Raw genomic sequence first — 25,256 nt, 5'->3', positions numbered from 1 at the left:
ATGTGGGATCCCTTCCATGAGGGCCAGCATCTGGAACTGGGTGCTGGTCCCTGCCTGGAACCACGGCAGCTTCTGCAGCCCCTGAGCTGGGATCACTGCCCAGATCTGAGCCTTTTTTGGGATGTCACATTTCGTTGCTGAGAGGAGAGAGGGGACAACAATGGGGGGTGACAACGACAGTGTGCCCCTGCTCAGACCCATCTCTGAACATGCCCAGCACGGCCCGGGGGGGGCATGCCTGGGGGGGTGCGGTAAATTCTGCACCCCAAAACCACCCCCCTTTAGGGCGGGACACACACAGCTCCCCCAGCCCACCCTGCCGGGAAGGGAGGGCACCACAGGCCCCGGGGCTGGACGAGCCAGCCGGACCCACCCCGGACAGCACCGGCCCCCGCTCCGGGCAGGACCCCCGCCCGTTCCGCGGGGCGCTGCGGCTGTGCCGTGCCGTGCCGTGCCGTGCCGTGCCGTGCCGTCCCGAGCCCTGCCGTGCAGTGCCGGGCGGTGCCGTGCCGTGCCGTGTAGCTGTGCCGAGCCGTGTGGCTGTGCCGTGCCGTGCCGAGCCCTGCCGTGCCGAGCCCTGCCGTGCCGTGCCGAGCCGTGCCGTGCCGTGCCGTGCCGTGCCGTGCCGTGCCGTGCCGAGCCGAGCCGAGCCGGGCGGTGCCGGGCGGTGTGGCTGTGCCTTACCGAGCCGGGCGGTGCCGTGCCGTGCGGCCGGGCCGTGCCGGGCGTTCCGCTCCCTGCCCCCCCCGGGACCCCAGACCCGGCTCGGCCCCGGCGCCGGGCGGGGCTCGGGGGCGGCGCCGCGCGGGCGGGGGCGGCGGTGACGTCAGGCGCTGTCCGCGGTGCTGAGGGAAGATGGCGGCGCGCTAGAGCCGGGCGGCGGCCAGGGCCCCCCGCGCCCCCCGCGCCCCCCGGCACCCGCACCGCCGCCATGTCGCTGCTCTGCGTCGGAGGTACCGGGGCGCGGGGCACGGGGCGCGGGCCGGGCGGGGGGCGCGTCCCGCGCGGGGACGGAGCGGAGCCCGGGACGGAGAGGGGGGAGCGCGGGGCTGCGGGGCCGGCGGGGCTGAGGGGAGTGCGGGCGGGAGGGGGCGGTGAGGCGGGGGGGCCGTGGGAACGGCTCCATTCACGAGCGCCCGGCGCGTGGATTTATGAATGAACCGGCGGGGGCGCGCGCGCGGCGCGGGAGCCGGGAGCGGGGGTGGGGGAGGGGCGGGGGTGTGGGCGCGCCCTGCCCGCGCAGGGATCCCCGGAACCCCCCGGGATCCCCCGGAACCGCCCGGGATCCCCCCGAACGCTGGTCCTGACCCCAAACCCCCGCCGGGAGGGACGGGGCTCCCTCCGCGCCTCCCGCCGCCCCATGGGGACGGCAGGGGAGGGACGGGGCTCCCCCCGGAACCCTCCCGGGCTCCCCTCCCGCTGTGGGAAGGGGCTCCCCCCGGAACAACTCCCGGGTTTCCTTCATATCCTCCCAGCGCCGTGGGGCGGGAGCTGCCCCCATAACTTCCCACTGCCGGGGAGGGAGGGGGCTCCCCTATAAACCCCCCCCGGGCTCCCTCCGTGGCCCTCCCCCGCTGTGAGGAGGGGGCTCCCCTCTCGCCGCCCACCCCAGCCTCTCCAGATTGTCGCCCCCTCGGAGCCCCCTTCTTCCCATCCTGCCCCCTTCGTGTCTCTTCCCACACCCCCCTCAAGCGCAGAGCTCACCGTGCTCACCCCCCCAGACACCCCTGCCCGTACACCCCCACCCCCCCCACCATCGCATCTCTCCCCATATACCCCCTCCCCAACCCCCCCAGGACCCCACCCCTCACGCCTATCCTCAGGCACCCCCATCCTGCAGATGCAGCCCTCTGCATTCCCAACCACCCCCTCATCAAAAACATCCCATCTGTGCCCCCATCATCCATTCCCACCCCCCCAATTACACCCCGAAGCATCCCCGACCCCCAAAATCCCTCCACTCCCAAAATCATCCACCCCCATCTATGTATCTCTACATTCTCTCAATGCCCCCAAAATCATCCATACCCATCTATGTATTTCTACATTCTCACTCTCCGAAACAGACCCCATGCACCCCAAATCCCACCCTCTCCCCACTTCCCTCTGTGCACCCCTAAATCCCCCCCTCAGATTACAGTCCGAGCCCCAGAGCCCCCTGTGCCCCTGCAGGTGTTGCCCAGCCTGGCATGGGGATGCTGGTGGGAGTCAGGGCAGCTGGGGGGGTCAGGGTAGGAGCCTGGGGGCCTGGTGCTGTGTGCCCAGTTAGGGGATCTGATGCTGGTCACCCCATACTGGGATGTACTGGGGGACTGCACAGGTAGGGGATCCCTGCACTGAGCACACTGAGCCCTGCCCACCCCAGTGCACAAATGAGTCCTGCAGGCTTGGCCTCAGCCTCGCTGGTCAGTCTGGATTGAATGCTCAGTGACGGGGGAGAGAAGTCGGGGGGGGTCCCTTTACCCCCTTGTCAAGGCCCTATGACATCCTGGTGGGGACGGGGTAGCACCTGTGTGTCTTGGGGTCAGAGGATGGAGGTGGCAGAGTGACAGCTGAGACAAGGGGGGGCATAGAGTGTCTGGGATTCCCCCACCCCAGGAGAAATCTGGAGGAAATGGGGCTCTCCTGGTGCTGCCTGAGTTCATCAGGATGGGGGCTGTGCCCCTTCCAGCCCCTGACGTGTCCTTGTCCCTGAGGTGCTGTCACAGCCCCCTCTCTGGTGGCAGTGCCACAGCTGGCGTGCCCCTGTGTGCCCCCCCGCCAGCCCCAGATTTCGGGGACTCTCCTCTGGCAGGGGAGGTGCCTCTTTACTGCCACTTAAAGGACTGTCACATGTGGTGACACCCTCGGTGGCGCTGGGGGTGGCTGCTCAGAAGCAGCTCCGAGTGGGCTGGGGCTTCCCCCAGTGCCCTGTCACCACTCGCTGCTCACGCTTCCCGTGCTATTTTGGGGGTCCCGGGGGCGGGGGTGCCACCCCAGAGCCTCCCCCGGCTTTCCCTGCCCCTCCTGGGGGGCTTCGTGCCAGGGGCTGTCCCTGTGTGACAGGACTGGAGTGACCTGGGAGTGTGGGGTGAGTGGGGACAGGAGGGGGTGTCTGGAGTGGCGGGAGGCAGACGGACAGATGGACAGGCGGGCGGACGGGCAGCTGGAGAGACAGATGGAGAGACGGAGGGACAGATGGATGAAGGGGATGGGAGACGTGATCACGGAGGCTGAGGGGTGGGTGGGTGGAGGGACAGAGGAAGAGGAAGGACAGAGGGGTGGATGGAAGGACAGACGGGTGGGTGGACGGATGGAAGGATGGATGGAGGGGTGCATGGAGGGTTGGACAGAGGGTTGGATGATGGACAGACAGATGTATGGGGGGATAGACATAGGGAGGGTGTGTGGAGAGACCGGTGAGTGGACAGAGAGTGGGGTGGACAGGCAGAGGCATGGGTGGGTGAACAGAGAGGGACAGGTAAATGGACGGACAGAGGGATGGACACACAGGAGATGGACAAATGGTGGGTGGTGGGAGTGGGTGGACAGACATGCAAATGGATGGATAGGCAGAAGGATGGGTGAGTGGAGAGACAGGAAAATGGTCAGAGGGGTGGGTGGATGGACAGAAGGATTGGTGAGTGGAGAGACAGGAAGGACAGAGGCGTGGGTGGATGGATAGAGGGGTGGGAGGATGGATGGACAGCAAGATGGATGGCAGATGGGTGGGTGGATGGCTGGAGGGATGGGTGGGTGGAGAGACTGGTAATGGACAGGCAGCAGGATGGATGTGTGGACAGGCAGAGGGGTGGACAGACAGACAGACAGACAGGCCTGTTGGGGCATGCCAATAGCCCAGCCCAGCTTTCATGCCATTCCCAGTCCAATCTCTGCCAGCTGCCTCCTGCCTCAATTTCCCCAGCTGTTCAACACCCCCTGAGAGGAGTGAGATCACCCCAGCCTGGGGAGACTCCAGCTTGTTGATGTCACATAAGTGTCACACTGTCCTCAGCTCCTTGCCTGGAGACTCAGGTTGAATTTAGCCCCAGGGTGGCACCCCAGGTCTCGCCACCCCTGTGCCAGCTTTGGGGACCCTTTGATGGGTGGGAGGGCAGCACATCCTGCAGATGGTGACAGCAGGACTTCTCCCTGGCAGGAGATGACAGCCAGGAAAGCCACGTGTCCCCTGGGTAATTGTTTGTTCCTGTCAGCTCGGGTATTTTTGGAGCTTTTCCTTCCTCTGCTCTCCCGTTCCTTTTTGGAAGCAGCAGCTGGTGAAGAATAGTGGGTGCCCCTGGGCCCGGGGGAAGGGGGATCCCTGTCAGCCACAGGCAGGTTCTGGCTCCAAATGCTCTGTTAGAATAGAATGATATCAATTTATAATATGTATAATATAATGTATAAATACATTCTATTTCATTTACATAATCATTACACACAGTGGTGCCAGCCATCCCCAGACAGCCCCCAGGCTCCCAGCCTTGTGTCACTCGAGGATCTTTGGGATCCCGGAGCTTTGTGCCAAGCCCCCAAGTGTGAATTCCCCATCTCTGTGATTCCCTGGGAACATGGCTGCCACTGACGTCGCTGGTGACCTTCCTTGGGGCAGAAAGCCACCCAGGGTGTCACCCTTTCAGTGGCACAGGGCAGGCAGCCGAGTTAGAGGGTCCCCAGTTGTTTTCCGAGGTGATGCTTTCCCTTGCCTCAGTTTCCCCGCAGTGTCTGGTGCCTCCTCCCAGCCCTGCCAGGCACGTGGCGCTGGCGGCAGCCCCGCGTCCCCTCCAGCGCTGGTGGCGGCTGATAAGCGGCTGGCGAGTGGCACGTCTCCGAAATCAAATTACCTTTGATGTCGCCAGGGCTATTTTCATCCCTGCTCGGTCACGTTGGTCCTGCTCCCGCTGGCACCCGCGTCATTTACGCGTTCTCCGGGTGCTGTGTCATTCCCTCCCCGCCCGGTCCCCTCCCGACAGCCCCGAGGACACCCCCGGGCCCCGCCGCCCCCCCGGCATTGGCGGCGCCGGTAGCGGCTGTGCTCGGTTCCCTTTGCCCTCCCACTGCAGCCACAGGCTGGGGACCGACCCCCATCCCAGCGGGGAGCAGCTGGGGGGTGTCAGCCAGAGCTGGGTGGGTTCCCGTGGAACTGAGCAGGATCAGAGGGCTCCCTGCACCCCCCAATGGACACGATGGGAACCAGCCCCACAGTGCCCCCACGGGGGAGACAGGGCTGGGATGCAGTGTGGGGGGTGTTTTGGGGCTGTATAGGATTTTGGGGGGACATCTTCTCTACCCCTGGGGCTGTTTTGGGTCAGGGAGGGTTACAAGCCCCAACCCACCCGGTTTCCTGCGAGAAATGTGGGTCAGTGGTTTGGGAGAGCCTTAACCCTGGTCCTGCTGGGCTGGTGCCACCCAGATGGGACTCGAGTGGGGAACAGCGTCCCCATGTCACCGGTTTTCCTCTGGATATGGATGGTAACATCATCTGTTTCTCCAAATAAATCCCAGGTCAAAAGTGTGGGGTGAGGGGGGGTAACACCCCCTCAATAGAGGAAGGCTGATCATTTGGGGTTGCAAGCTGTCCCAGAGTAGCAGGTTTTTGGGGGGAGCATTTTCTCCCCTCCATCTCATATCTGATCCCTCACCCTCACTTGGCATGGGGATCCCAGCACTTTTCTCACCTGGCAGCTGGGGGGGCGTGGGGGTCAACCAGGACTGGGGTCCTCCCACCCCTTTGACACCCTGGTGGGGATCCCCAGCCTTTCCCCAGGGTCTCAGCCTGATTTTCTTCCCTCCCTTTGTCCCCACAGTTAAAAAGGCCAAGTATGATGGGCCCCAAGGTGAGTGAGACCCCACCTGAGGGGAGAGAGTGGGGGGCTCTTGGGCTGGTTGGGTGTGGCAGGATCAGAGGAGGGGCTGGGGAAGGGGGTCAAGGGGACCCTTAGCTCTGGAGGCATCATTTGGCAAGTTGGGGACACACACACACAAATGGGGATGCCCTGGATGGAGTGGGGGGCTCACATCCTCCCAGCCCTGGCAGATGCAGGATCCCTCCTGGGACTGGGGTGCTGAGGGAAGTGTGTGTGGGGGATGGCAGGGGGCAGTGTTGGGGAGTGGGGACACACTGGGGGTCACTTCACCCTCTGCTTGTTCCCACAGAGAAGTTTAACACCTACGTGACCCTGAAGGTGCAAAATGTCAAGAGCACGACCATCGCAGTGCGGGGCAACCTGCCCTCCTGGGAGCAGGACTTCATGTTGTGAGTGTCCAGGGCTGTGCAGGACTTCATGTTGTGAATGTCCAGGGGTCCCCCGAGCTCCCCCATCCCTGCTGCTCCCCCTTGCCCCCATAAACAACACGGGCAGTCCCCCACTGCCCTGAGCCCAGATCTGAGGGGCTCACCTGAGTCCTGGCAGTTCCTGAGAGGACAGGTAGAAGCTGGGGTGGTCCCAGGAGGCTGCTGAGACCCGAGGGGGGTTAACTTCATGCGGGTAACCTGATACCTTTCCTGTCCCCAGTGAGATCAATCGGCTGGACTTGGGCCTGACTGTGGAGGTGTGGAACAAGGGGCTCATCTGGGACACCATGGTGGGCACGGTGTGGATACCCCTCCGGACCATCAGGCAGTCCAATGAGGTAGGAGGCAGGCACAGGCATCTCCTTGCTGAACCCCAAGGGACATGTGCCACCCCCAGCTGTCCTTTGGGCCAGGCAGAGCCTTCCCCATCCTGCCTGGGGTCACACCCTGTGTGCTGGGCTTGTGGGGAAACAAAAGGAGGGTCTGGGAGCTCTCCTCACCCCATTTCTACCTGACAGGAGGGCCCTGGGGAATGGCTCACACTCGACTCCCAGGTCATCATGACTGACAATGAGATTTCGGGCACCAAGGATCCGACTTTCCACCGCATCCTCCTTGACACGCGCTTTGAGCTGCCGCTGGGTGGGTGCCCCATCCCCATCCCCAGGCTGTCCTTCCTTGCCCTCAGCCCCAGGGGTGCTCATGAGCTTTGGAGCTGAGGCTGAGGGTCCAAAAGCTTGAGGGCTGTTTTTGGGAGGTCTGTGCACCAGCTGGGGTCTTTGCCCTCGCAGATATCCCTGAGGAGGAGGCCAGGTACTGGGCCAAGAAACTGGAGCAGCTCAACGCAATGCGGGACCAGGATGATGTGAGTGCTGCCAGGCCTGGGGTGAGGGGGCAGGGGCAGTGCTGCCAGCAGGAGCCCTCACCAGCCCCTCTCTCCCCAGTATGCCTTCCAGGAGGAGCAGGAAAAGCCTCTGCCTGTGCATGGCTCACAGTGCTGTAAGTGCTGCCCTGTCCCTGCCCCGCTGTGGGACACCCACACCCTCCTTTCCCACACTGAGGAATTTTAAGGGATGGGCTCCACATCTGCTTTGGGGCATTGGACCCCAGCCCGAGTGGGGTTCAACTCCACCCCATACCCCGTCCCCATCCCCACTCCTGTTGTCCTTCCTGTGTTTGCCAGTGTTTCTCTGCTGTCTCCCAGCTCCACAGTGGCTGAGCCTTCCTGTGGGTGGAGGGGAGCAATAGGAGCAATGGGGCTGATGAGGACAGTTCCACTGGGGCAAGGGGCAGCAGGCTGGTGTTGGGGGCTGCTGGATTGGGGCCCTGCGGAGGCATTTGGGGTGGCAGCTCAGTTTGTCCCAACACATGCCTCAGTTCCCCCTTCTATAACCACCCCAGGGGCATGCATGGTTCAGTGCTCCTGTGCCCACCCCCAGGCCCCATTCCCTGTCAGTGCCACCATGCCTGGCCATAGCATTGTCCCCAGCCTGGGTCAGTGGCACCATGCCCACCTCGGGCACTGTCTCCAGTCCAACTTGGTGTAGTCATGTTCAGGCCCAGGCAGTGTCCCAGTGCCAGTGTGCCCCATGCTGGATGCTGTCCCCAGGGCAGTGTCCCCAACCCAGTGTGCCCCCTGGGGCAATGCTGGTTCCTCCCAACCAACTGCCTCCATCTTTATTGTCTCTGCCCCTTTCTTTGTAGGCAACTGGAATTATTTTGGCTGGGGAGAACAGCAGAGTAAGTATCCTGCCCACTCCTCTCTTCCCAGCCTGGGGATCCCCAGCACATCCCTCTTTGCCTGGCCCCAGGGCTCAGAGGACCTGGAGCTTGGGTATAGCCTGTGGCCTTGTGCCTTGACTCTGTACTGGGTGAGGACAGTATCACCAAGTGCCCTGTCCTGGGCAGTGCTGTCCCCATGGGCTGGTGGGGATATGGCACCATGGGGCTCTGTGCCCTTGGGGTGTCCCAGTGGCAATGAGCAGCTCAGGCTTTGCCTCTGTGGTGAAGCATTGGTGGGGCCGAGGGAGGGTCCCTGCCCCCATCCTCTTCCCCCTTCTGTATGTCCCAAATTCCCTCTCCACCTTCCCCTCATCCCCCCAGACCCTTCCTGTGCTGACAACGTCAGCTCACCCCTCATCCTGCCCTGGGCCCACCTCCCCAGCATGGTCCCACAGCGGTGGGGATACAGTGGTGGCACTAAAGGGTCTGTGCAGGGTGGGGGGCAGATTTGGGCCATCCCCTGCCCTGCTCACTGTGGCCCCTTGCAGACGATGACCCCGACAGTACCGTGGATGACCGGGACAGTGACTACCGCAGCGAGACCAGCAACAGCATCCCCCCACCCTACTACACCACGTCCCAGCCCAACGCCTCCGTGCACCAGTACCCCATGAGGCACCAGCAGCAGAGCTCCCGTGACTCCTACACTGACTCCATGCAGAGCTACGAGATGGACTACTCAGACCAGGCTCCCATCAGGTACAGTGGCCACAGCCAGCTCACCCTGGCACCGGCTCTCTCAACCTCCCCCACAGGTGACAGAGGCCAGCGGGTCCCCAGGGGGACGCCAGGGATGGCGCTCCCAGTGCGGTGGGTGACAGAGGGAAGGATGAGGTGAGGAAGAGCAGGGTGGTGCTGGCCTCATCCAAACCTTTCCTTCTCACTGGGAAGTTTTCAAACTCTTTTGGGTCACTGCCCTCCTCTGTCCTCACTGGGCTTGGGGCCCCCCACCCCTGGCTGTCCCTGCTGGGAGCTGGGCAGCGGAGCGTGGGGTGGCTGGGGACACAGACGTGGCAGAGCCCAACCCAAAGTGCCAGCCCCATCCAGGTGGACAGAGCCTCCCTGCCAGTGTCCCCACGGCAGCAGGGGGTGGCGGGTGGCGGTGGGACCTCGCTGACCATGTTCCTCTCCTCCCCTGGCAGACGCTATGGTAGCGTAGACTCTGCCGCAAACGGACGCAGCGACGCTGAGTCCGGTTCTGAGTCGAGCAGGCGGACCAGCCGCCAGCCTTCCCTTGAGAGCAGGCGGTCCCTAGACCTATCGGATAGGTGGGTCCCTACCTGTGCGTGTGCCGTGTGCCGTCGCAGAGTGCTGTGCTCGGTCCTTGCAGCCATGGTGAGGCCAACACCAGTCCTGGCAAGGGCGGCCTTGTGCCACCCTCCCCGCCCCGAATCAGCCTCCTACAGGGACAGCTTTGGGGTGCTCCAGGTGTCCCCCCCAGCTTTTCTTGCTGCTGCACCCCAGTTCATGGGGTGACGTCCCGGCATCCTGGTCCCACTTGCTGGCACTGCCGCTGTCTGGCAGCACTGCTGCCTGTTCCTTGTCGTGTCAGCGGGTGTGGGACTGGGCCCTTGGGGACTCAAATGCCTCTCCCTGTTCCTGGTCACCTGCCACGGTGTGCCTGTCTGGGCAAAAGCTTCATGCAGTGATTTGGGATCCTGCAATGCGCCAAGAGTGCCTCTCCCAGCTCTGGCCAGGATCAGGATGGGGAGGTGTGGGGTTTCCAGGTGTGAGCTGTGTCTCCTGCATCCCTGTGCCCCAAGTGCTCCTTCCCAAGGTACCTGGATGACGCCAGTACCCCTCCCAGCTGGGATCAGCCTGAGCCATCCCCCAGCACTCCCTTCTCTGCGGTGTCCCCTGGCTTCCCACAGCCCGGCTCAGCCACTCTAGGCTCTGCCCAGCCCAGCCCCTCACCTTTGTCCCCTCACGCACCCCCTGAGCCCTGGCTGCCAGTGCTGGAGACGTGGTGTCGGCCTCTTCCTCGGCATGTCCCTGTCCTGTCTGCATGTCTGCTTCTGTCAGCCTGTCCCCACGGAGCCACGGGGCTGCCCTGTCCCTGGCAGCCTCCCGGGCCACAGGGCCCCTGTGGGCCTCCCAGTGCAGGCACCTGTGAGAGGAGGGGGCTACGGGGGCAGGTGGGGTGGGGGAAGGAGTCTGGCCTGGCAGCAAGAGCAGAGAGGAGCCCCCCAGGTAGGGATGGTGTTAAGAGGAGTGAGGGGGTTTAGGGGGTGTCCTGGGGTGGGGGTGCCTGGGAGGGCTGTGCAGAGCACGGGTGACAGATCTGTGTGTCAGGGGCAGGACAGGGTGAATGGCAGCAGCAGGAGGCAGGATCTGGCTGGGGGTGCTGCTGTCCCCACCCCTGGCTGGGGTGAGCCCAGGAGACAGACACTGTCAGCCAATCCCCACTGTCAGCCCAGGCACAGGCAGGCAGCTCAGAGTGCCCCTCTTGGGGGGCTGGTTCCAGCCGATGGAGTTTCCTGGTTCTGTGCCTTCGGCTCCTGATGGGAGCTGCACATTCTCCCGGCCCTGGTGCAGGGCCTGGGGCTCTGCCTGGGGTGCCACAGACCCACGGGAGCCCTGTCCTTGTGTCCCCTCGCCCCTCAGCCCCACAGGGAGCAGCCGCTACGCCTCGTCGGCCGAGCTGAGCCAGGGCAGCTCCCAGCTGAGCGAGGACTTCGAGAACGAGAGCCTGAGGGACTCGGAGCTGGACGAGAGGGACGGGGACTCCTACCACTCCTGCCACAGCTCCGTCAGCTACCGCAAGGACTCCCCCCGCTGGGAGGAGGAGGATGATGATGATCTCTACCTGGAGGAGGAGGAGGAAGAGTTCATTGAGGACTACAGTGAGACTGAGGAAGGCTACCCCAAGGAAGAGGAGTTGGAAGAGGAGGAGGAGGAGGAGCTGCGGGAGCAGGACACCTATGAACCCCCTGAGCATGAAACGTACCCACCACCACAGAAACCCCTGCCACAGCAGCCACAGCAGCAGCAGCAACAGCAACAGGTCCTGCAGCAGCAGCAACAGCAACAGCAACAGCAGCAGCAGCAGCAACCCCAGCTGGTCCCACAGCAGAAGCCTCAGCAGCAGGAAAGGAAGGAGGAGAGGAAGGAGGAGAGGAAAGAGGAGAGGAAGGAGGAGAGGGACACCTCTGCTCCCCAGGAAGCCCCTGAGGCCCTCCAGGCCCAGCGGGCAGAGGAGGAAGTTCCCCTGCAAGAGGCAGCCCCGGAGACTGAGCCCCCAAAACCAGCGGAGAGGTAGGAGGGGAAGCTGACCTGTGGTGTCCCTGGGATGGCACTGTGCCTGCAGGCACTGAGGATGTTCTGGAGGTGGGTCAGGGGTGGTGCTGGTGCTTGGCACAGGACCAGGGACCTTCTGCTGTGTCTGGAGCTTTTCCAGGTGCCTGAGCCATCGAGGTGGGGCAAGCCCACCTTGTGCCACCCAGGCAAGAGCCAGCACCCTGGGCACACGGCCTGGGCCCCTGGGCCCAGCCAGCCCCTGTGCTAAGCATGGCTCAAGGTGTTCAGGAGCCTGCTGGGGCTGCAGGGCTGTAGGTTTATAACCTGGGACAAACATGGGGCTGGGGGAATGGGATCTCAGGGCTGTGATTCCTCTCCTCTGGCACAGGCTCTTGGCACCCTGGGTGGAGCATGGTCAGAGGAGGAGATTTCCTTTAGAGAAGTCAGTCCTCTCCCCAGGCCTGGTAGAAGCTCATCCATGGCCTCCTGTGCTGTACAAGTGAATTAATTGGTGGTCAGGTTCCTGGTGCAGCATGTGAATAATTCATGTCTTGGGGACAGATTATTCAAATATCATTATTGATCATTTCCATTTTCAGTGAGTGTCACTCCTGTGTGCAGAGGTGAACTGCTGTGATGGGCTTTTTCAGCCTTTTATTTAGTTTAAATTACACACCAGGAATGGAGAATCTCAAATTTAAACTAATGTGTAATGAGCTGTTTAAAAAAAAAAAAAAAGGATATTTAGGCCCAAGACCTAGCAGGAACCTGAGGGCCTCAGGTCATGTCTGCCTCAGTACCCACTGGGCAGGGGACTTAGGAGTCCTGTGCTAGGATTTGGGCACTGTGAATTAGTGCTGGGGACCATGGATTGTGCTGAGAACCCCAGATTGTGTTGGGATGCCCAGATTAGTGCTGAGGGCCTCAAGTTAGCACTGATGACCCCAAATTAGCTTTTGGGACCCCAGAGTAGCACTGGGGACTGTGGATTACTGCTGGGAACCACAGGTTAATGCTGAGGATCCCAGGTTTGCTCTGAGGTTCCCAGATTAGCACAGAGCCCCCAGGTCTGAGCAGGTTCATCTCCTGAGTGCCCCATGGCCTCTTCCCAGAGCAGTTCTGGGTTCCTCCCTCCATGTTGCATGACACCAGCCTCTCCAGGAGACTGGTATGTTTGGAGCATTTCTTTGTTTTTCCTCTGTGTCTTGATTTTCTAGGAGAGGAGAAAAGAATCCCACAACACCCAGCATGTCCAGGCAGACACTTTTCACTGGGCTTGGAACCACTGGGGTGTTGGGTGCTCTTTACCCAGGGAAGTGGCCAGAGGACATTGTGCTGGGGAGATGGGGGGCAGAGGATGTTTAATTCACATGCTGGTGTCACCAACTGTGCCCTCTGTGTCACTTGGGTGCCCAGGGCAGGGTGTCCTGAGGATGAGGAAGCTTCTGGCTTCTCCCCAGTGCTCTGCCCTGATTGTGGCTGCCCTTTGCAGTGGCACCTGCTGCCTTTTCAGTCCTTCCTGGTTCCAAGGGGCAGTTTTGCCATGGCCGCACTGTCTCAAGGCACATCAGGATCCCCCAGTTGCAGCCTCAGACCTGCTGGGGCTGTGGGGGCTGCTCCCCCCTTCCTGGTGCTGTGCTGGGAGGTGACAGGGGATGTGTGTGCTTGCAGGGAGCCAGCAGAAGAGGAGGTGCAGGACCCCAAAGCACGAGCCAAAGCCAACTGGCTGAGAGCCTTCAACAAGGTCTGCATGCAGCTGCAGGAGGTGAGGACCCCCTGGCCACGGCTCAGGGCTGGGGGCACAGCCCCTTTCCACACCTGGGCAGCTTCCAGAGACATCCACAGACTCTGTGGTGCCCACAGTGGTGCCCACAACCCCACTGGCACCAAGTGGGATGCCCCAGAGGGGCCGGGAGTGCTGAGGATCCCCCGTGTGTGCTGCATGCGTGTGCTGGTGCGAGACCCCCGCCCTCTCCCCTCTGTTGAGTTGACAATATTTTGTTTTGTTTTTAGACTCCATCCTCCATCTTTTCTTTTTGTTTTGGCTCTGGATTCGCTCCCCGGGGTCTCGGTCCCCCTCCCCACCGCTTCTCTTTTCAGTTGTCCACCACCATGGCCCTTGCACCCGCGTCTCCCCTTCCTGCAGGGAAGGGGTGTAGCCTGCCTGCAGGTAAGCATGTCCACCTGGAACCTCCCAGCCACGTGTGTGCCTTCCCTGTGTGTGTGTGTGTGTGCTCAGGGATTGCCCATGAAGGAGGAGTAATGGTCTCTCTCTGCCCTTTTCCTCCAAAATAATCCCCTGCCTGCCGGGGCAGCTGGCACTGCTGGATGATCCCTGCACACACACCCTCTTCCATGTGCTCTGGCTTTTCCCTGCTCTTTTTTCCAACTGCTGTGGGTCCCTGAGGACCTGCTGAGCTTTTGTGATGCTTCTTCACTCCCCCAAGCCCTGAATTTTCACACAGTGTAGCCATGCCCCCTGCTTTACCAGCCTCATCCCCTTTGCTGAAGCTCACCCACTTGCTCACCCAGCTCAGCCTCCTGAAGAGATTTATTCCCAGTGCTGGCTCTTTGCTGGGAAGAGCCCCCTTGGTTTTGGAGCACACCTTTCTCTTCCCACCCTGCTCATCCTTCCGTGCTCCCGCAGTGCTGTGAGCATTCACTGCCCTGGGGGCGCTGTCCCCATGCTGGTGGCTCTTGCTGTGCCCTGACTCTGTCCTTTGTTTTCCAGGCCCGCGGGGAAGGTGATGGAGAAAAATCCCTGTGGTTCAAAGGCGGGTGAGTATAAGGGGAAGCTGGGCACACTCTTCCCCCTGGGATCTCAGCCCCCCTCCTCATTAGGATGTGATTAATGAGCTCAGCATCAATGGGCTTGTGTGGGGAAGGGTTGCCAGGCTGTGGGCATTCAGGGAGGCCAGTCTTTTGGAGCTGAATTTTGGGGCTGGTCAGTGCTTTTGGAGCAGCCAGCAGACATGACATTGCTCTGTGACCCCAAGAGCTGCTGCTGAGGGGGAGAGCGAGGAGCTGAGTTGAGATGGGGATCAGGAGGGGTGGCAATTCCTGCTTCCCCCATGGAGTGGTGTCATGAGGAATCCAGAGCCTCTCACCTGGACAGGCTGGAGCTCTCAGTCCTGTCTTGCCCTCACAGACAGCCCTGCCATGGACCTGGGCAGAACATGGTAGGTTGCCTGAGAACCCTCAGATCACTCCAGGGGTTTCTTTCCAGCAGGGCTGTGAAGTTCCACTCCTGCCTTGGGTTCCCTTGCAGCAACACTTGAGGCTCACCAGCTCAGTGCTCCCCTTTGGGGTCCCAGAGGGAACCCCAGCTCTCCAGCCTCACACTGCAAAGCCAAAGCTGACTAAGCCAAATGGGCAGTTTTTCTCCTGGGTTTCACTTCATGGTTAAGCTCCATGTGGGGAAAAATCACAGTTTTTTACCAAAATCCCTTTTCCCTTAGTTTTTAGTTCAGTGATCCCTACCCTGGCTGGAGTGGTGGTGGGAATGGGGATCCCATGGGTGGGTCCCTGGCCACTCAGGAGTTGCTTTGCAGTCATATTCTCCAAGTCCTAGATATTAAGAAGAAATCCTTTCCTGTGAGGGTGGTGAAGCCCTGGCACAGATTGTTCAGAGCAGCTGTGGCTGCCCCATCCCTGGAAGTATCCAAGGCCAGGCTGGCAACCTGATCTAGTGGAAGGTGTCCCTGCCCTTAGCAGGTCATGGAACGAGATGAGCTTCAAGGTCCCTTCCAACCCAAACCATTCCATGGTTCTCTGAAGTGCTGAGTGACCGTGGGGCAACAGCAGGGGGCCCCTTCCTGCCTCAGTTTCCCCTTGCCCGCTGACTCTCCTCTCTCTTGCAGGCCTGGTGGTGGGCTGATCATTATAGACAGCATGCCGGACATTCGCAAGCGAAAACCCATCCCCCTAGTTAGCGATTTGGTGAGGTTCCTCCCAAGGCACGCCCCCACAGCTGCCAGCTTTGCTCCTGCTGCCCCACCGGACTGCGCCGCCCGTGCCCCGCTCCCCAGCTGCCTCTAACATGGCTTGTGTTCTCTGTTTTCTTTCCTGTGGCCTGGCTGGGCCTTCCCTGCGGCAGGGGGGCGGCTGTAAGGTTTCTGCGCTGCATTAACAGCATGCCCGACATTAAGCCTGGACGCAAATCTCTCCCTCTAGTCAGCGATCTGGTGAGCGCGGTGCGAGGGGTTAAAGAGACAGCGCCCTGGGGCTGCCGGCCAGCCCCCTGCCCCCAGCCCTGCCGAGGGGGGCGTCCCACACTGCCCGGGGGGCTCCTGGCCCTCCCTGCAGTGGGGAGCTGGGCTCTCCCTACCCGAGGGTGCTTCTCTTTAACGGAGCTCTGGTCCCTACCCCAAGCATCAGCCTAAGGTTTCCCAGGGCTGTATCTGGTTTCCCATTTTTTACTGGTGCTGTATTCCTGCCCCTTCGTGTCCCAGCTGCCGTGCCAAGCTGTCCCTGCAGCTTGGACCACACTGGTGCTGGACAAACAGACAGACCCCCGTACCAGGGGAGGGCTGGCAATGGCTTTTCCAAGTTGCCCAGACCCTGTGCTCCTGTCCCCACTGTCCCAGTGTGTGGGGCTGGAGACCCCCGATGTGTGGGCCCCCCATGATGGGGTCCCCTCCAGTCCCTGGGCTCAATTGCACAGGGTCACTCTGCTGGTCCCCTCCCGCTCCTGATGACAAGAGACAGCAATTTTGGAAACAAAGACGCCCTTGTCCCCCAGAATTAGGTGCCCTTCTCCTCCTTCCCCCTCTCTTTACACCTTGTCAGCTCCACTGTGTGCCCTCCCTGGGGTGCCACCCTCCTGTTCCCAACCTGTCTCCCCACATTCCCCCACCCCCTTGCTGTCCCCAACTTGGTGCCCCACCCCAGCCCTCTTGGGCAGCTGCTGATGCTTCTGCACTGTGCTGTGTTGGTGTTTTGGGGGTGGGGGGTGATAGGGTGGGCAATGTGTGGGGTTTGGGGGTCTGCTGCCTTTCCCTGCTGGGATTTGCAGGCTGCAACCAGTGCTGTGGCTTGGGGACACAGTGCCCCCACCACAGACTGCTCAGTGCTGGATGAGGGGGTGTTCCCCCAACTCCCACTGGTTCTGGCAGGGAAGGGGCTCTCCTGGGAAGTGTTTGCACTAATGGCTTTTTATTCCCCCCTCGCTGGCTCTGGCTGCCCACAGGCCATGGTAAGTGCCCCTCTCAGGAGTTTCAGACACATGGTGAGAGGCTCTGCCCCACTGGAGCTGAACTGGGAATGTCATAGGCTGCTGAACTGGGAATGTCAGAGGCTGCTGAACTGGGAATGTCATAGGCTGCTGCCCTAGTTCCAGTCCCACTGCACAGCAGTGCTGGCAGTAATGGGAGCTGGGCTGTCCCCGCTGCTCTCCATGCAGCCAGGGTCCTTCCCTGTCTGGGTTTGGGGTCTGTCCTGGGTGTTTCACAGCCTCTGGGGCTGTAGGAGGGAGCTCTCGTGGTCTGCTGGATCTGACCCTCTTTCTTTCCCACAGTCCCTGGTCCAGTCCAGGAAAGCGGGAATCACATCCGCGCTGGCCTCAAGCACCTTGAACAATGAGGAGCTGGTAGGTGCTGGGGTGGGCTGGGTTGGGGATGGTGGGAGGGGGAAACTGAGCCTGGGGGGCCGGGCCAGCAGTGGAGATGCAGAGTCTGTGCCCCACCAGCACCCTCTGGTGATGCCTGAGCATCCGGGATGTTCATGGCAGCACCTGGGGACAGAATCATTAGTGTTGGAAAGGACCTATAAGATCATCAAGTCTGATTGTCAACCCAGCACCACCACCATTAAATCAATGTCCCCAAGTGCATCCTTTGCCCTGCTTCAGCGTTTCTCCCCCTCTCTCCCCTGTCCCTGCACAGAAAAACCATGTTTACAAGAAGACCCTGCAAGCCTTAGTGTACCCCATCTCCTGCACAACGCCCCACAACTTCGAGGTGTGGACGGCCACCACCCCCACGTACTGCTACGAGTGTGAGGGGCTGCTGTGGGGCATTGCCCGCCAGGGCATGCGCTGCGCCGAGTGCGGCGTCAAGTGCCACGAGAAGTGCCAGGACCTGCTCAACGCTGACTGCCTGCAGAGTAAGGACCTGGGGCCCACAGCCTTGTCCCTTCTCACCTTGCAGAGGAAGGAGGGAGCAGCTCCAGGGAGCTCCACTCCTGACTTGGGCATGGGAGAAGTGATGGGCAGAGCAGACTCATCCTGGGCAGGGGGTAGATCCCTTCAGGTTTGGATTAATTCATGCATGGAATCGTAGAATCGTGGAATTGTTAAGGCTAGAAAAGACCTTTAATATTATCAGGTGCAACCACCAGCTCAGCACCCTTGTGGTCACCACTAAACAGTGTCCTCAAGTGCCACAGCCACATGTTTTTTGCACACTTCCAGGCGTGACTCCACCACTGCCTGGGCAGTCTGGCCCAGGGCTGGACAACACTTTTGGGGAAGAAGTTTCCCCTGATAAACCTTCCCTGGTGCAACTTGAGGCCATTTCCTCCTGTCCCTGTCCCCAAGCCCACCATGCCAACCTGTGAGATCTCTTGTCTCTCTCCTGGGCACCACCAGCCCCCCAGCCCATCTCACCCATGCCTGTCCTCTCCCAGGAGCAGCAGAGAAGAGCTCCAAGCATGGAGCAGAGGACCGGACCCAGAACATCATCATGGTGCTCAAGGACCGCATGAAGATCCGGGAGCGCAACAAACCAGAGATATTTGAGCTGATCCAGGAGGTGTTTGGGGTCAACAAGACCACGCACACACAGCAGATGAAGGCAGTCAAGCAGAGTGTCCTGGATGGTACCTCCAAATGGTCAGCCAAGATCAGCATCACAGGTAGGCAGCTGGTTAACCTTGGGGACCATGGGAATGTCCCCATTGCCCAACCTCTCATTCTGCCAGGCAGCTTCAGCCCCTGGGGAGACACAGGTGCCTGTTTTGGGGATTTTCATGTGGCTGTGGCACTGACTTCTCTCTGTCTGTTCTCTCTGCCATGCTGTGCTGTGCTGTGCTGTGCTGTGCTGCAGTGGTGTGTGCCCAGGGCCTGCAAGCAAAGGATAAGACAGGTTCCAGTGATCCTTATGTCACTGTCCAGGTTGGAAAGACCAAAAAAAGGACTAAAACTATCTACGGCAATCTCAACCCAGTCTGGGAGGAGAATTTCCATTTGTAAGTTCACCTCTGGTCTCCCCATTCCCCTCTCTGGCCACTCGTGGTTGTGCCAGGCTGTGCTGGCTCTTGCCATGTCCCAGTAGGATGAGGGGAGCCAGCTGGGCTTCATCCTGCTCCCATTGAGGTGCTGGGGTCCCTTGGGGTTGTGTTTTATGCCATGAGGGTGTGACTCCAGGGGCTGATCGAGGCTGTGCTGGGGCTGCCTGGGTGTGGCACAGAGCCCGCTGGGAGGGCATTGGTGCTCCTGCATCTGCTCTCTTCCCCAGTTCCTGCTTTGTGCTAGTCCCTTTTGTTTAGGGAAGCAGTGATGGGGAGTAGCTGGAAAGGTTTCACTGCTCATGCTGGGCCTTTTGTCACCTCTCCAGCGAGTGCCACAACTCCTCTGACCGCATCAAGGTCCGTGTTTGGGACGAGGACGATGACATCAAGTCCCGCGTCAAGCAGCGCTTCAAGAGGGAATCTGACGACTTCCTGGGCCAGACCATCATCGAGGTCCGGACCCTGAGCGGGGAGATGGACGTCTGGTACAACCTCGGTGAGCAGCACAGCCTGGGACCCTGGCCCTGGGCTCAGGGGGTGCCACGTCCTGCTCAGCCTGGGACGCCCTGCCCTGGACTCCAAGGGGGAAGTGCTGCCGGCCATAGGCTGAAGGTTATTGCAGCAGGGTCTGCTCTTAGAAATATTTAATATCAAAACCATCAGGATAAAGTGTTCTCCCAGTCATTTTGAGAACCCTCTACCCAGGAGGTTCTAGAACACCAGCCTCCTGTAGAAGGGAAACCAAGGCACAGAAAGGCTGTGTCTCTAGCAGATGGAAATGTGGCCAAATCCCACCCCAGGCTGGCTGCACACCCTGCTGGGTGTCCCTTCAGCCCTGGCCCTGTGCCAGAGCACTGTGCTCCTCTTTGGGGCTGGCAGTGAGCAGGGTTGCCCCAGGGAAGCCTCACACCTTGTCCCTCTCCCTGCACCCACAGACAAGCGCACAGACAAGTCTGCAGTGTCGGGAGCCATCCGGCTGCACATCAGCGTGGAGATCAAGGGTGAGGAGAAGGTGGCTCCCTACCACGTTCAGTACACCTGCCTGCATGAGGTGAGCAGCCCAGACAGGCACAGGGGGCACGGCCCCCTCCCCAGCAGTGCCACCCTGCCACCACCTGCCCTGGGGAGCTGATGGGACTCATTTGTACCTCCAGAACCTGTTCCACTTTGTGACGGATTTGCAAAACAACGGGGTGGTGAAGATCCCCGACGCCAAGGGGGACGATGCGTGGAAGGTTTACTTTGATGAGACAGCGCAGGAGATCGTGGATGAGTTTGCCATGCGCTATGGGGTGGAGTCCATCTACCAGGCCATGACGTGAGTCCTGTACCCCCATCTGGTTCAGAGGGGCTGCACCCACCCCCCAGGTGGAGGGTTACTGTCCCCATCTTCCTCTCCTGCTGCCATTGGCACTCACCTCCCTGCCTTGAGTGCAGACTGGCCCCAAACCTGTGCACCCATCCTTCCCCTTCCCAGCACGCTCTGGTACAGCCTCATCTCAAGTCCTGTGTCCAGTTTGGGCTCCACAAGATCAAAAGGATCCAAAGCTGTTGGAGAGTGGCCAAAGGAGGGACATGGAGCTGGGGAAGGGCTGAGGAGCAGCTGAGGGCACTTGGCTGGTTCAGCTGGAGCCCAGGAGACTGAGGGGAGGCTCCTGGGGGCTGCAGCTCCTGCCCAGGGCAGGCACAGGGGCAGGGGCTGAGCTCTGCTCTGGGACAGGGACAGGAGCCCAGCAAGGGCTGGAGCTGGGCCAGGCCTTGGCATGGAGCTCAGGGCAAGGTTCTTCCCCCCGAGGCTGCTGGGCACTGCCCAGGCTCCCCAGGGAATGGTGCCAAGGCTGCCACAGCTCCAGGAGCTCCCAGGGCTGCTCAGGGTGGCTATGCAGGGACAGGGGCTGCACTGATGATCCCTGTGGCTCCCTTCCAATTTGGGATGCTCTGGGATTCAGTGACTTATGCACCCCAAACCCTGCATCCCCTCCCATGGCCCTAAACCCTCCGCTGCCACCTCTTTCCGTAGGCATTTTGCCTGCCTCTCCTCCAAATACATGTGCCCCGGGGTGCCGGCGGTGATGAGCACCCTGCTGGCCAACATCAACGCCTACTACGCTCACACCACGGCCTCCAGCAATGCCAACGCCTCCGACCGCTTCGCCGCCTCCAATTTCGGGGTAAGTCCCATGGTACGTAAACGCTCTTTTCTTCTTCTCTCCTTTCTTTGGGAGGGGGTGGGGGGCTCAGGAAGCAAAACGAGCTGTGCAAAACACCCCGCTCCAAACTGCAGCCAGGCAGCAGTGGGGTCAGCCCCTGCTTGCCCCAAAAGTCGTCCTGCTCCTGTACTTCAGGAAGGAAAAAAGCCACCACCTTCCCAGGAGAAGGGCTAAATTTGCTTCCCTATTTATTATGGGAGCCTGAGCAAATTGGGTGGCAGCATGCCAGGAGGAGGGGGCACCTTGGTGGCAAAATCAGAAGCATGCGGCCATGACCCACCCCTGCACTTCCTGGGGGGTCTTGCACAGCCTCGTGTGCTTTGGGGGACCCCAGCCTGCTGCAAACTCAGCCAGTTGTGCCAGCACCAGTGGGTGCCAAGTGGGGCGAGTTTGTGGCAGGGCTGGGTAGCCCCTCGGGGACGTGGGCAAGGAGGGGCTGAGCCCTCACCTCGGCTCCCCCAGTGCCATCCCAGAAGCAGGAAATGGTGGCTCTGGGTGTGCATGGGGCGAGCCAGGGTCAGTGCCCAGCCCCGGGTGCAGCAAGGTGCTGGGTAGCCAGGGACACAGCCAGGGCCGAGCACAGCTCCGGATCACGCAGCTTTGGCTCCCCACCCCGTTCCTGTTGCAGGGGTAGCCAGAGCTGAGAGAGCTGTGCCTCCGGATCACGCAGCAGGAGGAAACCAAAATCCAGCCTTTTCTCTAATATGGAGGATTTTAAAAACTTGTCTCTTTCTCTTTTTTAGAGAGCCTAAGGTTGGGTGCTAAAGTGCCCGGCCGTGTCGCTTTACCCCCGAGTAGCCGCCGTGTCCAGTGTTAGAGTGCTGCAGCTGCTCCTGGGTGTTGGGGACGCACGGCCCGGCCCAGGGCCCGCCTGGGCCATCCCCACCAGCGCCGGAGGTTTGCGGTGCCAGCACAGGCTGTGGCCATGGCTGAGCCGTGGACTCACTGCCCCTCCCACCCCTGTGCTCCTGTCCAGGACTCAGACGCTGCTCAGGACTCTGCAGAGCCCTGCGGGTCAGCCCTGACCCGTACAGCCAGTGCTGAGAAGGGAGCCCAGGGCTCTCATGGCAGGCACACATGGCTGTCCAAAGCCTCTCTACCAGCAGGAACGCAAAGGGAAATGCTCCCCAACCACGTTTTGGGGCCAATATTGGGAAGAAATTCTTCCCTGTGAGGGAGTGAGGACTGAGGTTGACCTGAGAGCAGCTGTGGCTGTCTCATCCCTGGAAGTGTTCAAGACTAGATTGGACAGGGCTTGGAGCAACCTGGGATAGTGGAAGGTGTCCTTGCCCATGGCAGGGAGTGGAACAAGGTGGTCCTTAAGGTCCCTTCCAACCCAAACCAGTCTGGGATTCTGTGATGAGTTGCTTTGCCATCAGCTGTGACCCCTGCTCCAATCCACAACCCAAGATGGGATTTGCATCCTTCTTCCCTGTGCTCCCTGGGTGGGAGCTGGGCTGAGCTGAACTACAGCTCCTCAGCCCCAGTGGAGACCCCCCACACAGGGTGTTCCCTGCCCATGTCCCTTGATGCAGCCCAGTGGGGTGAGTGAGGGGTCATGGAAATGTCCAGCTCCTGGGGCCACCCTCAAGATGGGCAACCACTGCACATCTTTCCCCTGCCCTTTTTCCTGAGCTCTTGGAAAGCCCCAGTCGAGGGGCTCCTGATCCTGCAGCCCTTCTCCCAACTCTTGTCCTGAGCGCAGGCTCAGAGGTGTTGCAGTGAGCAAGGCAAACAGAGCAGCCCGTCAGCCTCCCAGCAATGACGGGACACGTGGTGTCACCTCTCCATCCTGAACCTCACCTGGCATGGCCACATGTGCCCCAGGAGCTGCTGAGGGCTTTGAGTGAGCCCCAGCCACCAGCAAGGAGATGCTCTTCTCTGCAGGCATGTCCTGCCCATTCAGGGCTCACAAAGAAGGAAGGCAAGGCAGGCAGGAAGGAAGGAAGGAAGGAAGGAAGGAAGGAAGGAAGGAAGGAAGGAAGGAAGGAAGGAAGGAAGGAAAGGGCTGAGCGAGGGCTGAGCTGAGAGCAGAGAGAGACAAGGGTGGGGGGTTGGTCTGTGCCTCCTTTCCCCTGCTCACCTGCCCCCGGGGTGTTTCTCCACAGAAAGATCGCTTTGTCAAGCTCCTGGACCAGCTGCACAACTCCCTGCGCATCGACCTCTCCATGTACCGGGTAAGGTGCCTGCCCTGCCTCAGTGTCCCCACCTGAGGCAGCAGGTGGCTGCTCCCCCACCCTCACTTGTGAATTTTGAGGGCAACTCCCCTCTTTCCTTTCCAGAACAACTTCCCTGCCAGCAGCCCCGAACGGCTGCAGGACCTGAAGTCCACAGTGGATTTGCTGACCAGCATCACCTTCTTTCGGATGAAGGTACTGCTGGGGCCCTGCTCACCCTGTCCCTCAGGGGGTCTGACTCTCTTTGGCCCTGGTTCTCTGCGGGTTGGGCTTGTGCTGGCCTGTGGTGCTCCTGGGTGGGTGTCTGGGGGTGCTCCAAACACCATGCTCACTCTGCACACCAGGTCCAGGAGCTGCAGAGCCCCCCACGAGCCAGCCAGGTGGTGAAGGACTGTGTGAAGGCCTGTCTCAACTCCACCTACGAGTACATCTTCAACAACTGCCACGAGCTCTACAGCCGCGAGTACCAGACAGACCCGGTGCGTGGGCAAGGGGGATGCTGGGCACTGACCTCCCCACCCTATGCCCTTCTCCTTTTCCTCATGCTCCTGCTCCCTCTCCAGAGTGCTCAGTCCTGTGCAGAATGATCCCCAGGCCCTGGAGTTTGAGCTGTGGGGTTGAGATCAGGACAGACAAGAGGGGGTTGCATGGGGCCTCCAGGGTATTTCCTCCTGCTCCCTTGTTAGCCCCGACACAAAGTTGATCCCTGCACTGGGGTGACCAAATTTTCCACTGTGTCCCTGCCCCTCCAGACTAAGAAAGGCGAGGTGCCCCCTGAGGAGCAGGGCCCCAGCATCAAAAACCTGGATTTCTGGTCAAAGCTCATCACCCTGATTGTCTCCATTATTGAGGAAGACAAGAACTCCTACACACCCTGCCTGAATCAGTGAGTAGGTGCTGGGGAAGGGGACACACTGCTGTGCCCACAGAGGGTGCCCACGTGGAGGCAGTAGCATCTCGAGGCCTTTGGAAGTGGTTATAACATCCATTCTACAGATGGGAAAGCTGAGGCTGCTGGGAGGTGTGTGAGGGATGTCTGTCCACATGGAGGGCTCATCCACCCTGTGTTCATAGCCTCGAGCTGTGCTGGGGAGGTTCAGGTTGAACATCAGGAAAAATTCATGGGAAGGGTGGTCAGGCATTGGCTGGGGCTGCCCAGGGAAGTTTGGAGTCCCTACCCCTGGAGGTGTCCAAGGAAGGCTTGGATCTGGCACTCAGTGCTTTGGGCTGGGTGGTAAGGGGGGGGAATCATTCACAGGCTGGACTCAATGGCCTTGGAGGTCTTTTGCACCCTAAAGAATTCAAACAATTCTGTTATTTGCACTCTCCCCTCACCCCAGGTTCCCCCAGGAACTGAACGTGGGGAAGATCAGCGCTGAGGTGATGTGGAACCTCTTTGCTCAGGACATGAAGTATGCCATGGAGGGTGAGTCCCACCTGCCCCCCTGAGCCAGAGAGGGGGGAACCAGGCAGGAGCTGTCCTCAGCTCACACCTCCCCTGTTCCCTGGGCAAACCCATTTCATCTCCTCATCAACACCATGCATAGCTTACCCCCCGCCAGAAGCACTTCCACCTTTTTACCCTGGAGCGGCCCCTGTGGAGCCACACCCCAGATTTGGGACTCAGAGTGAGCCCCAGGCCCTTTTCCCGTGCAGAGCACGAGAAGCACCGCCTGTGCAAGAGCGCAGACTACATGAACCTGCACTTCAAGGTGAAGTGGCTGTACAACGAGTACGTCACCGAGCTGCCCTCCTTCAAGAGCCGCGTGCCCGAGTACCCCGCGTGAGTGCAGCCCTGGGCCGGGCAGGGGACTGCCACCACCAGGGCTGCTGGCCTCACCACGGCTGGGTCTCTCTTTCAGCTGGTTCGAGCCCTTTGTCATCCAGTGGCTGGATGAGAATGAAGAGGTGTCACGGGATTTCCTGCACGGAGCACTGGAGCGGGACAAGAAGGATGGGGTATGAGCAGGACTAGGGGAGCAGTCTCAGAGGAGAGGGGCCAAAATTGTCCCTTGATGCTCAGTATGTCCTGACTGGGGCCAAAATCTCCCCCTCACATCCTGCTGACACCTCATCTCACTCCTACAGTTCCAGCAGACCTCGGAGCACGCGCTCTTCTCCTGCTCCGTGGTGGACGTTTTCTCCCAGCTCAACCAGAGCTTTGAGATCATCAAGAAGCTGGAGTGCCCCGACCCCCAGATTGTGGGACACTACATGCGACGGTTTGCCAAGGTGGGCACCAGCCCTGGGACCCCAGTGCCAGCCCTGGCTGGGGCTCCTGGGCTCCCTGTGCCCCCTCCATCCAGCTGTGGGCAGGCAATATGCTACCAACACACCCTGGAACATTCC

General features: G+C 60.7%; 1 protein-coding gene across 12 annotated transcripts in view; it reads left to right on the top strand.

Moving 5' to 3' along the window:
- Positions 1 to 794: 794 nt before the first annotated feature.
- Positions 795 to 25,256, top strand: part of UNC13A (unc-13 homolog A) — a 37,157-nt gene continuing 12,695 nt past the window's right edge. For 5 of the 12 annotated variants that reach the window (XM_071452122.1, XM_071452119.1, XM_071452117.1 and 2 more), the window contains exons 1-30: positions 795 to 953; positions 5,787 to 5,816; positions 6,136 to 6,235; positions 6,495 to 6,612; positions 6,793 to 6,916; positions 7,066 to 7,139; positions 7,219 to 7,273; positions 7,979 to 8,014; positions 8,545 to 8,755; positions 9,199 to 9,324; positions 10,661 to 11,311; positions 12,965 to 13,058; positions 14,025 to 14,071; positions 15,390 to 15,477; positions 16,809 to 16,880; positions 17,176 to 17,395; positions 17,918 to 18,145; positions 18,337 to 18,478; positions 18,847 to 19,016; positions 19,456 to 19,571; positions 19,675 to 19,838; positions 20,541 to 20,703; positions 22,839 to 22,907; positions 23,013 to 23,102; positions 23,252 to 23,386; positions 23,660 to 23,793; positions 24,248 to 24,333; positions 24,564 to 24,690; positions 24,770 to 24,866; positions 24,996 to 25,139. In XM_071452122.1, the coding sequence (XP_071308223.1) occupies positions 932 to 953; positions 5,787 to 5,816; positions 6,136 to 6,235; positions 6,495 to 6,612; positions 6,793 to 6,916; positions 7,066 to 7,139; positions 7,219 to 7,273; positions 7,979 to 8,014; positions 8,545 to 8,755; positions 9,199 to 9,324; positions 10,661 to 11,311; positions 12,965 to 13,058; positions 14,025 to 14,071; positions 15,390 to 15,477; positions 16,809 to 16,880; positions 17,176 to 17,395; positions 17,918 to 18,145; positions 18,337 to 18,478; positions 18,847 to 19,016; positions 19,456 to 19,571; positions 19,675 to 19,838; positions 20,541 to 20,703; positions 22,839 to 22,907; positions 23,013 to 23,102; positions 23,252 to 23,386; positions 23,660 to 23,793; positions 24,248 to 24,333; positions 24,564 to 24,690; positions 24,770 to 24,866; positions 24,996 to 25,139 (3,933 nt within the window). In that variant the 5' untranslated portion in view covers positions 795 to 931. Of the gene's footprint in view, positions 954 to 5,786; positions 5,817 to 6,135; positions 6,236 to 6,494; positions 6,613 to 6,792; positions 6,917 to 7,065; positions 7,140 to 7,218; positions 7,274 to 7,978; positions 8,015 to 8,544; positions 8,756 to 9,198; positions 9,325 to 10,660; positions 11,312 to 12,964; positions 13,059 to 14,024; positions 14,072 to 15,153; positions 15,233 to 15,389; positions 15,478 to 16,808; positions 16,881 to 17,175; positions 17,396 to 17,917; positions 18,146 to 18,336; positions 18,479 to 18,846; positions 19,017 to 19,455; positions 19,572 to 19,674; positions 19,839 to 20,540; positions 20,704 to 22,838; positions 22,908 to 23,012; positions 23,103 to 23,251; positions 23,387 to 23,659; positions 23,794 to 24,247; positions 24,334 to 24,563; positions 24,691 to 24,769; positions 24,867 to 24,995; positions 25,140 to 25,256 lie in introns of all 12 variants that reach the window. The other 7 variants (XM_071452124.1, XM_071452121.1, XM_071452120.1 and 4 more) reach the window with 3 other exon arrangements.

This window comes from Agelaius tricolor, unplaced genomic scaffold, assembly GCF_023055355.1.
Source record: "Agelaius tricolor isolate 1412-34295 unplaced genomic scaffold, bAgeTri1.0.p SCAF_33, whole genome shotgun sequence".
Lineage (NCBI taxonomy): Eukaryota > Metazoa > Chordata > Aves > Passeriformes > Icteridae > Agelaius > Agelaius tricolor.
The sequence above is the reverse complement of the archived record's forward strand: the minus strand, read 5'-3'. Positions and strand labels throughout refer to the sequence as shown.